The 13,456-nt window shown below is 40.0% G+C and overlaps 1 protein-coding gene and 1 pseudogene across 1 annotated transcript; one reads left to right on the forward strand and one right to left on the reverse strand.

Annotated features, from left to right (window-relative positions):
- Positions 1-1,753: 1,753 nt before the first annotated feature.
- LOC135558550 (stress-associated endoplasmic reticulum protein 1) lies at positions 1,754-5,377 on the reverse strand. The gene is made up of 3 exons (XM_064992428.1): positions 5,116-5,377; positions 4,685-4,760; positions 1,754-3,014 (listed from the first exon to the last, which is right to left on the reverse strand). The coding sequence occupies exons 1-3, from the start codon at positions 5,197-5,199 to the stop codon at positions 2,974-2,976; spliced, it is 201 nt and encodes a 66-aa protein (XP_064848500.1). The 5' UTR covers positions 5,200-5,377; the 3' UTR covers positions 1,754-2,973.
- Positions 5,378-6,375: 998 nt separating this feature from the next.
- On the forward strand, positions 6,376-10,901 carry LOC135558551 (thioredoxin reductase-like selenoprotein T1a; annotated as a pseudogene).
- Positions 10,902-13,456: the final 2,555 nt, after the last annotated feature.

Consider the following 13,456-nt stretch of genomic DNA (forward strand, 5'->3'; position numbering starts at 1 on the left):
TACAATTTTATGTATGTATGCATGCCAGTGGAGGTTCCTGAGGGGAGGATGTCTCATAATAATGTATGGAACGAAGTGCTATGACTGGAATGCAGTGAATGGAATCAAACATCCAAACCATGTGTTTGATACTAGTCCAGCTATTATTTTTGAGCCATCCTCCCCTCAGCAGCCTCCACTGGTGTGTGTGTGTGTGTGTGTGTGTGTGTGTGTGTGTGTGTGTGTGTGTGTGTGTGTGTGTGTACATACAGTTGAAGTCGGAAGTTTACATACACTTAGGTTGGAGCCATTACAACTTGTCTTTCAACCAATTCACCGTATCCCAATTCCATTGGGTCAGAAGATTACATTCACTAAGTTGACTGTGACTTTAAACAGCTTGGAAAATTACAGAAAATGAAGGCCTACCTTCAAACTCAATGCCTCTGCTTGACATCATGGGCAAATCAAAAGAAATCAGCCAAGACCTCAGAATTTTTTTGTAGACCTCCACAAGTCTGGTTCATCCTTGGGGGCAATTTCCAAACGCCTGAAGGTACCACGTTCATCTGTACAAACAATAGTATGCAAGTATAAACACAATGGGAACATGCAGCTGTCATACCGCTCAGGAAGGAGATGCGTTCTGTCTCCTAGAGATTTATGTACTTTGGTGCGCAAAGTGCAAATCAATCCCAGAACAACAGCAAAGGACCTTGTGAAGATGCTGGAAGAATCAGGTACAAAAGTATCTATATCCACAGTAAAACGAGTCCTATATCGACATAACCTGAAAGGCTGCTCAGCAAAGAAGAAGCCACTGCTCCAAAACCGCCATAAAAAAGCCAGACGACAGTTTGCAACTGCACATGGGGACAAAGATCGTACTGTTTGGAGAAATGTCCTCTGGTCTGATGAAACAAAATAGAACTGTTTGGCCATAATGACCAAAGTTATGTTTGGAGGAAAAATGGGGATGCTTGCATGCCGAAGATCACCATCCCAACCGTGAACCACGGGGGTGGCAGCATCATGTTGCGGGGGTGCTTTGCTGCAGGAGGGACTGGTGCACTTCACAAAATAGATGGCATCATGAGGTAGGAAAATTGTGTGGATATATTGAAGCAACATTTCAAGACATCAGTCAGGAAGTTCAAGCTTGGTCGGAAATGGGTCTTCCAAATGGACGATGACACCAAGCATACTTCCAAAGTTGTGGCATAATGACTTAAGGACATCAATGTCAAGGTATTGGAGTGGCCATCACAAAGCCCTGACCTCAATCCCATAGAACATTTGTGGGCAGAACTGAAAAAGCGTGAGAGCAAGGAGGCCTACAAACCTGACTCAGTTATACCAGCTCTGTCAAGAGGAATGGACCAAAATTCACCCAACTTATTGTGGGAAGCATGTGGAAGGCTACCTGAAATGTTTGACCCAAGTTAAACAATTGAAAGGCAATGCTACCAAATACTAATCGAGTGTATGTAAACTTCTGACACACTGTGAATGTGATGAAAGAAATTAAAGCTTAAATAAAGCAGTCTCTCTACTATTATTCTGACATTTCACATTCTTAAAATAAAGTGGTGGTCCTAACTGACCAAAAACTGATTTTTTACTGGGATTAAACGTCAGGAATTGTGAAAACCTGAGTTTAAATGTATTTGGCTAGATTGTATGTAAACTTTCAACTTCAACTGTACATGCAAATATGTTAGTATTTATTCTGGGTGATGATTGGCATCTTACATAAGAAAAGCACAAAATAATGTACCAATTATCATGTTTTATTCATTTCGCTCTTACATTGCCAGCATACTTTATGCACAGTAAAATAACCAGGTTGACATTTTCATCCAGCCCTTAATATTTACTTCTAAACACTGGTTTAGTGAAGATAATTACATTTTATCCAGTAATCTTGAGCCTTGAACTGTTTCCGTAAACATGAGGACAGGACTTCAGATCAACTACCAAAGCTTGAAGATGTCCTTATCTTACTTTTACTGATCCATATTCAACTGACTGTGGATCAGTTGACAATCCCAAAGCCGCAAGAATAGGCAGGACCAATCAATAGATACAACATTTTTTAGAAAGTAGATGAGGACTAGACCGCAAAAAACAATAGGACTACTTATCATTACGTACCACTAATTTCTACCAAAACCATATAGAGTTTGCCCAACTTCTTAAACCAACGCCATGTTAGCGGCTTTGAGCATTCCATTTGTATGGCAAGTATTTTAATTATAGACATTCGGGAACTGTTTGATTATAAGGTGTCATGTAAATGCATCATAATGCCATAACTTCAATGTCCTAACTTTCTAAATACATGGCTCTGGTTTCTACCATTTAGTTGTTCTTTTGGCATGAGTATTATATCCAGCTTCAAATCTTGTGCTAAGATTTGTGTTGCTGAATTTCTTTCCAGTCTGACCAAGGCATTTGGCCATTCTACCAAACAGAAAACATGTTCAAAACAGAACATTTCTTTCAATACACTAAATTAAAGTAGAAATTGTAGTTCATATTACACACTGAAATTACAACAAAGTGGTGACAAACAAGACTTCTAGAAAGGAAAAACAGAGCTCACAATTCCCCAAGATGGACCACTTGCCTGAGATCGACAGAGCACATCACCTTATTATTTCAGAAACCCCACTATTGGAATGCAGCTTGATGGCTTTTTGTTGTGTGCTGAAAATTGTTAACCTCTATCATTTAAGGCACAAGGTAGGAATGACTTGACAGAGCTTGCCAAAAGTAACCAGAGACAAATAACAAAGGTTGAACAAAATAATACAAATTAAGAACAGAAAGTCACAAAGTGGAAGACAGCGGCTCATCGTCCTTGGCCTAGCTGTGTGCAACTTAGGAAGACTGAGAATGTTGAGTGAAGGATAATGGGACGTCATCGAGCTGAGAGAGGTGGTACTTGGTTGGGCGGATACTGAGTGGAATGAACTGGGTGGACATTTCATCCTACATGCCCATCCGAATGCTCTGAATGATCTGGAAGATAGCTGTGGAGAGATAATTCAAATGTCAAGAAAACAAATCTACACTGGAGTTCATTGACAAGGAATTTAGCTGAGTCAAAGAACCCCTCAGATGACGCTAGAAACCCCTGACCCAAAGTGAAGGTTTTTATTCACTGACAACAGCAGTCATCATTGAAGCTCGGAACACTGTTGGGAACTTACCAGAATGTACTGCTGGAATAGTTTACCTTTTTCCTTTCTTTTAACTTGCCAGTGTGACTATATCCCTCCTTTCCTGCAAAGTATTCATTTATGTTTCCAAGTTGACTAATGTAATTGCTCTATTATGTTCTGCTGGAATCTCTGAAAGTGTTGCCAAACACACTGACTACTAAAAGCCTGGACTGGGACAAACAGCGGGAGGGGAGGACAAGGGGGTAAAGCCAAAATGTCAAATCAGACCACACAGAAACAGTACAAACATTCTGTCTGACCCAGGATAAATGGCGAAAACAGACTCCCAACAGTTAGCAGGCGGAGTTCTTCGAACACTTATCAAAACTGGTCTTTCCCTAATATTAGCTGAGAGAGGCAACAAGCGTATTGATATTGCCTGTCAAAAAGCAAATATTGACAAAAAGATAGATGTGCAGAGGCTGACAACCCTATGGCTGTGAGGAGATATAGTGGTCCTTCGTAGCTCAGTTGGTAGAGCATGGTGCTTGTAACGCCAGGGTAGTGGATTCGATTCCACACTTTGGATAAAAACGTCTGCTATATGGCATATATTAAAGAGCCTAACAAACCCCTAAATGAGACCATTGCTTGGTTTGAATATGGTATGAAGGTCCTGCCTACTTCCTGGATCATGTCCCACACTGTTTTTCAATGGCCTTATTATAGCATCATGAAACCGTGACCATTTAAGATACTGTATATGTACAATTCTATTAGTATTTGTGGATTAATTTAATTCTACCCAATGCCTTTGAACATTTTCAATTACACAAAAATAAAATGTCATTGAAAAACCTTAATGAAAGGCATCAGGTAAATGTAAATGATTCCACAAATATGAATATAATCTTACATAGGAATTTGATGATATCGTCTTGAAGGCCATTCAAAAACTGAGTGGTCCATGATCCAGGAAGTAGGCGGGACATTCATACTGTAGACGTAAGTGTATACTAGGAACCAAACAAGGAGGGACCTACCTGAATTTGTCCAATAGAAACACATTTTTGTTGCAAAAGATTTTCCGTTTGCTACAGTTTGGACCAATGATTACACCCCTGGTCTACTTCAAAGACTGTTTGTGAGATAAGGTTATGAGATATGTTTTTTATTTCAACGTTATATTCAGCACCATAACAAGTCGTACAAGACATCACACCTGTGGGAATGTGAACACCTGCACACACTTGAGAGAGAAAACATGCTCATTTCAGATATGAAGAAAGAAGCAATGGTAGGACACAATTTGCCCCAGCAGTACGATTTCACGTTCCAAATCTACACTTGTAGACCTCAAAGGTATAGATAGGTAAGCAATTTGGTTTCATCTGGCCTTGTGACAAGCTCGGCAGAATGTTGGATACGCCTTTCCAATCCTTTCAGATCAACAAAAGTGTCTGGGATAAAGTATGGATCAATTTCAGAGTTCTGCTCATCATCACTGGGAAATTAGTAAAATAGTCAACAGAACTCACCTGATCCACACACAACAAAGATGAAGAGGGCCAACAGCCATGGTCCCACAGCCACCTTATCATCTTGAGGGTTTCTCTGTGAAACCAAATACAGTACACGTCATGCTACTGTACTAACATGGCAACGGTCAAACGTATCATTCTCAAACCGGTAATCAGAAACATACAGCTGTTTAAATAGAATGTAAACAACTTTGTATGATGTTACATTTCATGGATACTATCGCAACAGCTGACCAAAGATTGAAAGCTTGAGCTGGGCAACTTGGCAATTTGCATATACTATGGGCAAAGCATAAGTGAATGTTGACAAAAACGAAACAAAAACAACTAGCAAACAATCAGAAAATGAAGCATTTGCTAGTTACTCATTTAAAGTAACATGTTCCTTAACCCGTTTGCAAACCAAAATAAAATGGTTCAAATGTTACCGTAGATTTGGCTACGTTGCCTCTTTGCGTGATATTCTTGCTGTGTTTTTCGTTGGCCATACGAATCCTCTGTTTGGCGACCATCTTCCAAATAAGTAGGTTATGAATTATTTTACAAAAATGTGGAATGTTAGTTATATTGTTAATCTGGCTCACTGGTATGCAGCTGGCACTCGTCTACTCTACAGTACAAAATGTTTCAAAGGGGAGAATAAAAGCAGGGCAAATGTCTACGTATGCAAAGTCTTAAGCCCGCCTACACAGGAAGACCGCATTTCGAACGTGCAATGTATATTTGCTATATCTTTCCGCCGCTCACTGTGTGGCGATATAGTTCTTCCCACTTTGATGATTACAAACTATCGCTTACCATAGTATTGCATTTGCTAGTGTAGTTTCACAATTCTAATACTTCAGCTCTTTCGACTTTGATATATGTAGTAAATGCAAACCTAATGCACTTGACTTCGGTGGCTGCATTGACAGAGACATGTTCATTTCAAATTCATTTCAGTAGTGTCTTCATTTTTGTATATGGGAACATGTAAGGTAGGACAATGGTTACCCAAACAAACAATGGTCAGAATGTACTCAAGCGGCAGAGTCGATATTCGCGTTTATAAACCCAGGGTCGTTACAGTGCTAATATATCCAATCCACAGTTAGATGACAGGCAAGGCACTGCACTTGGTTGTGTGCAGTAAGATAATTCAATATTACAATTGACATATTTTTTGTTGTTGATAATTCAATTGTACAGGTAAACGGTCACCTACTCATTGAACGCTCGTTGCGCATCAATTTTAAAGCGTTTGTTCTTGTGATGCGGTCTTTAATGATGACGTGTATCTATTTACCTATGCCAAAGAGTTTTATAACTAAATCAAGATAGACCACAGCTTGTCATTTCAATTGGCTACAAATGAGTCATAGTGGCAGAACACGCAAAAGCTAGCGAGATCCCATTGGCGTGTGCTAATATATTTCCGTCAAGGAACGCCTACTCTGAGTAAACAACGGCATTTAAAAAAACTTTTGCAAAGGGTAAAGTCTACAAAAGTCTAAACAGGCTTTCTCTGGTTGAGCAACGCTCTTTTTATTTAACCTTTATTTAACTAGGCATGTCAGTTAAGAAAAAAATATTATTTAAAAATAAGGTCTACTCCCTAACCTGGACGACGCTGGACCAATTGTGCGCCGCCTTATAGGACTCCCGATCACGACCGGTTGTGATACAGCCCGTGATCGAACCAGGGTCTATAGTGACTCCTCTAGCGCCGAGATGCAGTGCCTTAGACCGCTGCGACACTCAGGAGCCTTAAAATTGCATAGTTAACGTGTTTTTTGTAAGTGGCTTTGAAGGTGTACTGTCATGTATATTCATACTCAGAAAAATCACAGAATTTATTGAACGTGCTTAATTTTTCACTGAACTGTGACGTTTCACTTAACTCAATTTCTCGGGCAAATATGCTGCGTTCATACTAGCGGAACTCTGACATGTCTGACTTGCTAACTGGTTGCAGTTATATTACGTGCCGCGTTCAATCAGTTAGCAAGTCGGAAATGCAAGTATTTCCGAATTCCGTCAAGAACGTGAACCTGGCAATAGTTTTACAGAGCAGAGTGGGGGACGGGAGCACCGGACTGATGCAGTAGTGAAGAAATCGTAGCAGAATGGCGGAGAGGTGGCTACCTTTTTCGATCATATTTCTAGGAGTTCTCTCCTTGTATTGTGCTGCGTCGGCTGATAACAGCGGCATTAAGAAGATGAAGATGCAATTTGCAACAGGGCCACTTCTTAAATTCCAAATCTGGTAAGGGAGTACAATACATTTTGAGTAGACCGCTGTTGTTCAGTTAGCATTAGCTACTTGCCTGTGTGTGTCTAAACCGAATTTGCATTTCCTGTCTCGGAACAAGAATCGTTATAATTTCAATGTAATCGAATTGGCTGTCAAACTGGTGTAGCGTCCCATATTTTTGTTCAAAACATTATCTAACCTATTTTTCTTGAATTAATTATTTAGCTAGGAGTAACGAGCTAACGAATTAGCTATGGCAGTGCAAAGCTACTGTAGTTAGCAAGTTACCTAATAGGATTTAACTAACTAATTCTGCTCAGGAAGTTGGGTGGGTGCAGTCAAATAACCTTAATCAGCGCAGTATTTTTGGTTAGCTAACAACATCCACATGTTTATGTAGCTAAATGACAACCGTGTTTTGTCTGTTGTAAATTAATCATCTGTAGGTGAGAGTTTGAAAAAAAACATCTAGTTAGCTACTCCCACTGTCAAATCGTTAATCCTGTGATTTGCATACCCTTGTAGGCAATAACTGTTGGATTAATTTATACCATATCAAGAGCATGGTATTAACTCAAACCAAGGGAGCTTTGTGTTTGGAATGTGAAATGGTTATGTTCAGTAGTTTAATGATGCATTTGTGCAATAGAGTAACCGTGTGCCATACAATGAAATGTCACCACATGCTTTACTGGCAACACACCAGTATTAGCATGGAAGTCGCAACAACCAATCAAAGATGACTTTAGTTTGTGTATATGTTTGGCTGTGACCAAGTGTATCTAGCCTTGCCTCTGAGGACTGTGTGTTATTCTGAGTGCCCCACTGTATGTTCCCCTGACTCTGGCCCTGTTTGACTCTCTCTCAGCATCTCCTGAGGGTACAAGAGGGTGTTTGAGGAGTACATGCAGGTCTTGTACCAGCGGTACCCAGACATCCGCATTGAGGGAGAGAACTACCTTCCTCTACCCCTCTACCGGTAAATTACACTCAATGATGTATATAAACCCTGGATTGCTGATGTTATGTATTGGCCATTGAGAGGCTTTGAAGCCACCGGTCGGCCATATTGGCCCTCCCCAGTAGGAGCAGTCCTCCATAGGAATGAATGGAATTCTACAGTATTTCAGTTCAATGAACAAAATTACATGCATTTACATATTTGTGTTGTTGTGGGGACTGTTACATTAGTCATCTCAAAAAATTATACTTTAATTGACATGTTTTTACCTTTTATTTTTATGTTTAGCTTACAATGTAATAATGCATAATGTCATTACAATATGCATTGAGGTGTCTATAATAATGTAGACATTAATACATTAATTTCTATAGGAGTGCTAAGATGGAGGCACAGTGGCTTCAACACATACACAAGATGTCTGATAGGGAGCGCTATCAACAGAACTGGTTACACTGTGTGCCACCATACCATGGAAACACTTGACACTTAAATTTGAAGCGTATTGCAATGTATTCTTCCATGTGTGGTTGTTAACAACAAATTGACCCTCAGGTCTTCATCTGTTCTGGGCCTAAGGGCTAACACACTACATATTGCCGGGTGCAAAATCCTTTTCTTTGTTGATGATTTACACCTTGATATCTGCCACTATGTTCTACCCTCTCTCTGGAAGTTGACATCTTGTTTGCTGTCCTCAGACATGTTGCTTCCTTCCTGTCCATGTTCAAGCTGGCACTGATCGGACTGATCATCATCGGCAAGGACCCTTTTGCCCTCTGCCGTATGCAAGCCCCAGGCATCTGGGTCTGGGGACAGGAGAATAAGGTGAGACTCTCTTAGGTAAAAAAATGCTACATGCCACTTGGTGTTAGCATCACAGGCATACCGTATGTTATTGTATAACAATACTCTGCAGTATATAGCCATGTTGATATGTGTTTATTTAACTCAGTCCTTAAGAGATACATTGACAATGTAAGAGTAGTCATAGGCAAGTCACTACTGAGTAGTGACTACTGAGAGACACACACACTCTCATACCTTACCCATGGGAGTTCATAACAACTGATTGTTGTTTTACCTGGCTATGAACCTGGATCTCCACGGTAACATGAGCCAGTGGTGCTGAAGTAGAGTGCACGCAGTATTGAAATCCCATCCATATATACAGTGCGCTCCAAGAGATGAGCGAGAAAGTTAGACGCACAAATATCCCCCCCCCCCCCAAAGACCTGCTAACCTCTCACCAGGGGTGGGTAGCATTTTTTTTTTGTGTGGGGGGGGTGTTATGATATTTATGATGAACTTGCTCACTCATTATTCATGATTCATTCAGGATTATCTGTAATCATGGTAGCATCCACATTAATGTAGAAGTGTTTTGAAAACATTCTATTCTTATTTTACAATTAAATTTACTCCAAAATGACACATTATTTTCCATTCATTTCTATTGGGCACAAAATAATCTGAAACACAACCAAAAGAAACAGCAAATGCATCTAACACGTTTATAGAATAACAATCTTGATGTCATCATTGCGTTCTAGGAATATGGGATGAGAATAATAACCTTTTTACTACTTTAATACACAAGTGAATTTTACCCAATACTTTTGGTACCCTAAAATGGGCGGGGTTCACCTGATATGGAAGAAAATACCCTCAAATGAAAGCTTTAACCTCATTGTCATTATATCATTTCAAATCCAAAGCGCTGGAGTAAAGAGCCAAAACAACAGTCCCAATAGTTTTGGTGCTTACAATATGCAAAACACACTGTAGGCAAATAAGAATGTACTTGGGTTATGTAAGCAGTAACACGGGAGCACTATATTACTCGTGTGTTCCTCTGCCTACCGCTACAACATGTTGCTGTTTTATCCTTGAGCTGGGGTACACAGGCTATGGAACAATTTGAGATTGTTATCTATACTTATATACATGTTACATGCAAACTTTCTAACTCAAATTGACAACTTTGCCCCAGTAATCTCAAATCCTGATGTGTAGACATCATTTATCTATGTGTCATGTTAGACACCAGAGAAGATGGAATCCATGGCAAAACACTCATCGATTGGTGTTGATATTGAGTTTCTGTTTGTCTCTTTCAGATTTATGCCTGCATGATGGTGTTCTTCTTCAGCAACATGATTGAAAACCAGTGTATGTCAACAGGAGCGTTTGAAATCACGTTAAACGGTAAGGCTCACTTTGCCACATTACTTGTTTGCATGAGTATGCACAAATCCTCCACGGACCTTGCATCATTGTAAAACATCACACAGAAAAGAGTGCGGAGAGTTGATTTGTTTGTACCTACCTGGGCAGATGTGCCAGTGTGGTCCAAGCTGGAGTCAGGTCACCTGCCCTCCATGCAGCAGCTGGTCCAGATCCTGGAGAACGAGATGAAGATGAATGTACCCATGGACACACTCCCCCACCACCGCTCCTAACCCAGTCTCATCCCCCCGGATGGAGCCATAGACCCCCCCCACGTACGGAACCCTCCTCCACGTCTTCTATCCACCTCAGTCTGCACAGTGGAAAGAACCACCATCTCTCTCACACACACACACACAATATCTCAGACTTATTTACAATGTGGTATGGTGTTTGTGTGCTTAAATGTTCTATTCACATGACCATAGTTGTCAGTTTAGGAATACTGAACCTACTCAACCTTCCATCAAAAGTTAGGGTGTCATTTTTTTGGACAGAACTTCAAGGACTTTTGGATGCGCTTGATGTACTCACTTGTGTCTCTATTTCCTCTGCAGGTTTGAGGTGGGTTTTTCAATGGACTGTGAGGTGATGTTAATGAAGGTCTGCGCTGAAGGCAGGAAGACTGCTAGCTCAGACTGGATGTCCCCATTGCTCCTCACGACGCCCCTTAGACACCCCGCCCCTGATGCTGGCTTGGGATCTATGGCAACCGCAACAGCCATTTTCTTGTACTATTACTACTGCAGATCATTCATCTTGTTGCAATAAACATTCAGTTTTGTCTCTTATACTCACATGGATCAATTTAAGCGCAACAATATTGATGTGAATGGTCAGATATTAGAGATTAATATAGATTTCCCCCCCTTCCAGATCACAGATCTTTAATTAGTGACGCATCAATCCATGTGAGTTAGGCATGACCATAGGCGGTGTGTCCATAAGGCCAAAATGATATAGCCTAATTAGCCTTTCCTGTCTATACAGAAAGAAATAAAATCATTTAAAATGGGCTACTAAAGTATGATTTGCCCACAGCGGGTCATAAGCACTGCCTGTAGTCGGAAGGAAAGGCAGCACACGGCATACACCAAATGCATGGTTGTTTAGTTGTGACTGTCATTGAAAAGCAAAGGCTCAGCCAGGCATTTCACCATGTTTCAAAATACAATCGAAGAAAACCTAGTTTGAGAAGTAAACCTTTATTGCTGAGAAAACAATGAAAAGACTCATCTGACTTTTACTATAGCAATTATCAACTTAATCGAGCTAGTGGACCCCATCTTGACAGCGGTGTGAGTAAAATAAAAACAATTAGAGTTAATTTCCTCCAATTCTACACATTTTGCTGTGGGGCAGAGAGGAAGATTAGCTGTTTTACAATTCATTCCCTGCAATAATATATTTTTTGCCATAGGGAGGAGAGAAATGCTTGCAGTTTAATATATGAATGAGACTAACAAAATCAACAGTGACTGGTAATTTGACCATGACAACAAGTCTAGATAGCTGACCGCTAAACTCATTTAGCAATCTCCCCCCCCCAAAAATGCTGATGTAAAACCAAATTTAGAAATTGCTCCTTGTGCATTCTACTATTCCGAGGGGAAGCCTACTGTACGCTATACATGCTCAGCATTACATCCAACAGGTATGGAGTTATAAATTATTAGCCTAAATTATGACAATACAATCTACTCATCACATTACGAATAGTAATCTTGCATAAGTGCAAATGCGATGATGCATGGAGTGCTTTATTATGAAGGTGCATTTTTATGGTGAAAATTTGCTTCCCCAAACTTAACTCACACGCCTCATATAGTCATGACGTTTTTCTTTTGAGACATTATTTATATTATAACCATTGTTAGTGAACTACACGGAAAACATTTAACATCATCTGATCATGAGCATTTGAATTACCATTTAAAATAGCATTTCAGAATGATTTAATTTGTATATTTCTTTGCATAGCTGGAAGTGGAGCTAAGAAGATTAATCATTTGTCTGTCTAATGGTGAAAGAGTTGGGTGAGCTCGGACAAGGTCAACTGGTTTCGGTTGTTGGTATGACGATAAGTAAAATATTTTCTAAAGTGACTCGGCGGATGAGGTCAAGAGAAAAACCACACCAGCTGTTTTTCAAAGGTTACGTGCACAGATAAATCCAGGAGGGGATACATGTTTGTAAAGAAACAGGATCACAGTTTCTTCCTAAAGTTCTTTGTAAATGCAGGAGACCGATAACTTAGCAGATGTCAAGTGTATTGGAAATGTATTGATTTAGAATTTGCACCCTTCAGTACTTATGGAGGACTACAATGGATAGAAATTATATTGAAGGTACACTATATGAACTACCGTTCAAAAGTTTGGGGTCACTTAGAAATGTCCTTGTTTTTGAGAGAAAAGCACATTTTTTGTCCATTAAAATAACATAAAATTGATCAGAAACACAATGTTGACATTTTTAATGTTGTAAATGATTATTATATATTCCATTATATTATATTCCATATGTTCCATTAAAAATCAGCTGTTTCCAGCTACAACAGTCATTTACAACATTAACAATGTATACACTGTATTTCTGATCAATTCTATGTTATTTTAATGGACAAAAGATTTGCTTTTCTTTCAATAACAAGGACATTTCTACGTGACCCCAAACGTTTGAATGGTAGTGTATAAAAGTATATACAAACTTTTTTGACTTATCTCATACACTGTAACTACTGTGTATCTTTCCTGTTGTCTCGTCACTTTATTCCTAGTTATATATACATACACTATATATACAAAGTATGTGGATACCCCTTCAAATGAGTGGATTTGGCTATTTCAGCCAAACCTGTTACTGACAGGTGTATAAAACAGAGCACACCGCCATGCAATCTCCACAGAGAAACATTGGCAGTAGAATGGCCTTACTGAAGGGCTCAGTGACTTTCAACGTGGCACCGTCATAGGATGCCAACTTTCCAACAAGTCAGTTTAGAATGACGTTGTAGATGATTCCGTGCTTCCAACTTTGTGGCAACAGTTTGGGGAAGTATTTCTCCTGTTTCAGCATGACAATGCCCCCGTGCATGAAGCGAGGTCCATACAGAAGTGGTTTGTTGAGATCGGTGTGGAAGAAATTGACTGGCCTGCACAGAGCCCTCACCTCAACCATATTGAACACCTTTGTAATGAATTGGAACGCAGACTGCGAGCCAGGCCTAATCGCCCAACATCGGTGCCCGACCTCACTAATGCTCTGAATGGCAGCAAGTCTCCAAAGCATTGTTTTAACATCTAGTAGAAAGCCTTCCCAGAAGAGTGGAGGCTGTTATAGCAGA

This window comes from Oncorhynchus masou, chromosome 17 (genome assembly GCF_036934945.1).
Source record: "Oncorhynchus masou masou isolate Uvic2021 chromosome 17, UVic_Omas_1.1, whole genome shotgun sequence".
Classification (NCBI taxonomy): Eukaryota; Metazoa; Chordata; class Actinopteri; order Salmoniformes; family Salmonidae; genus Oncorhynchus; species Oncorhynchus masou.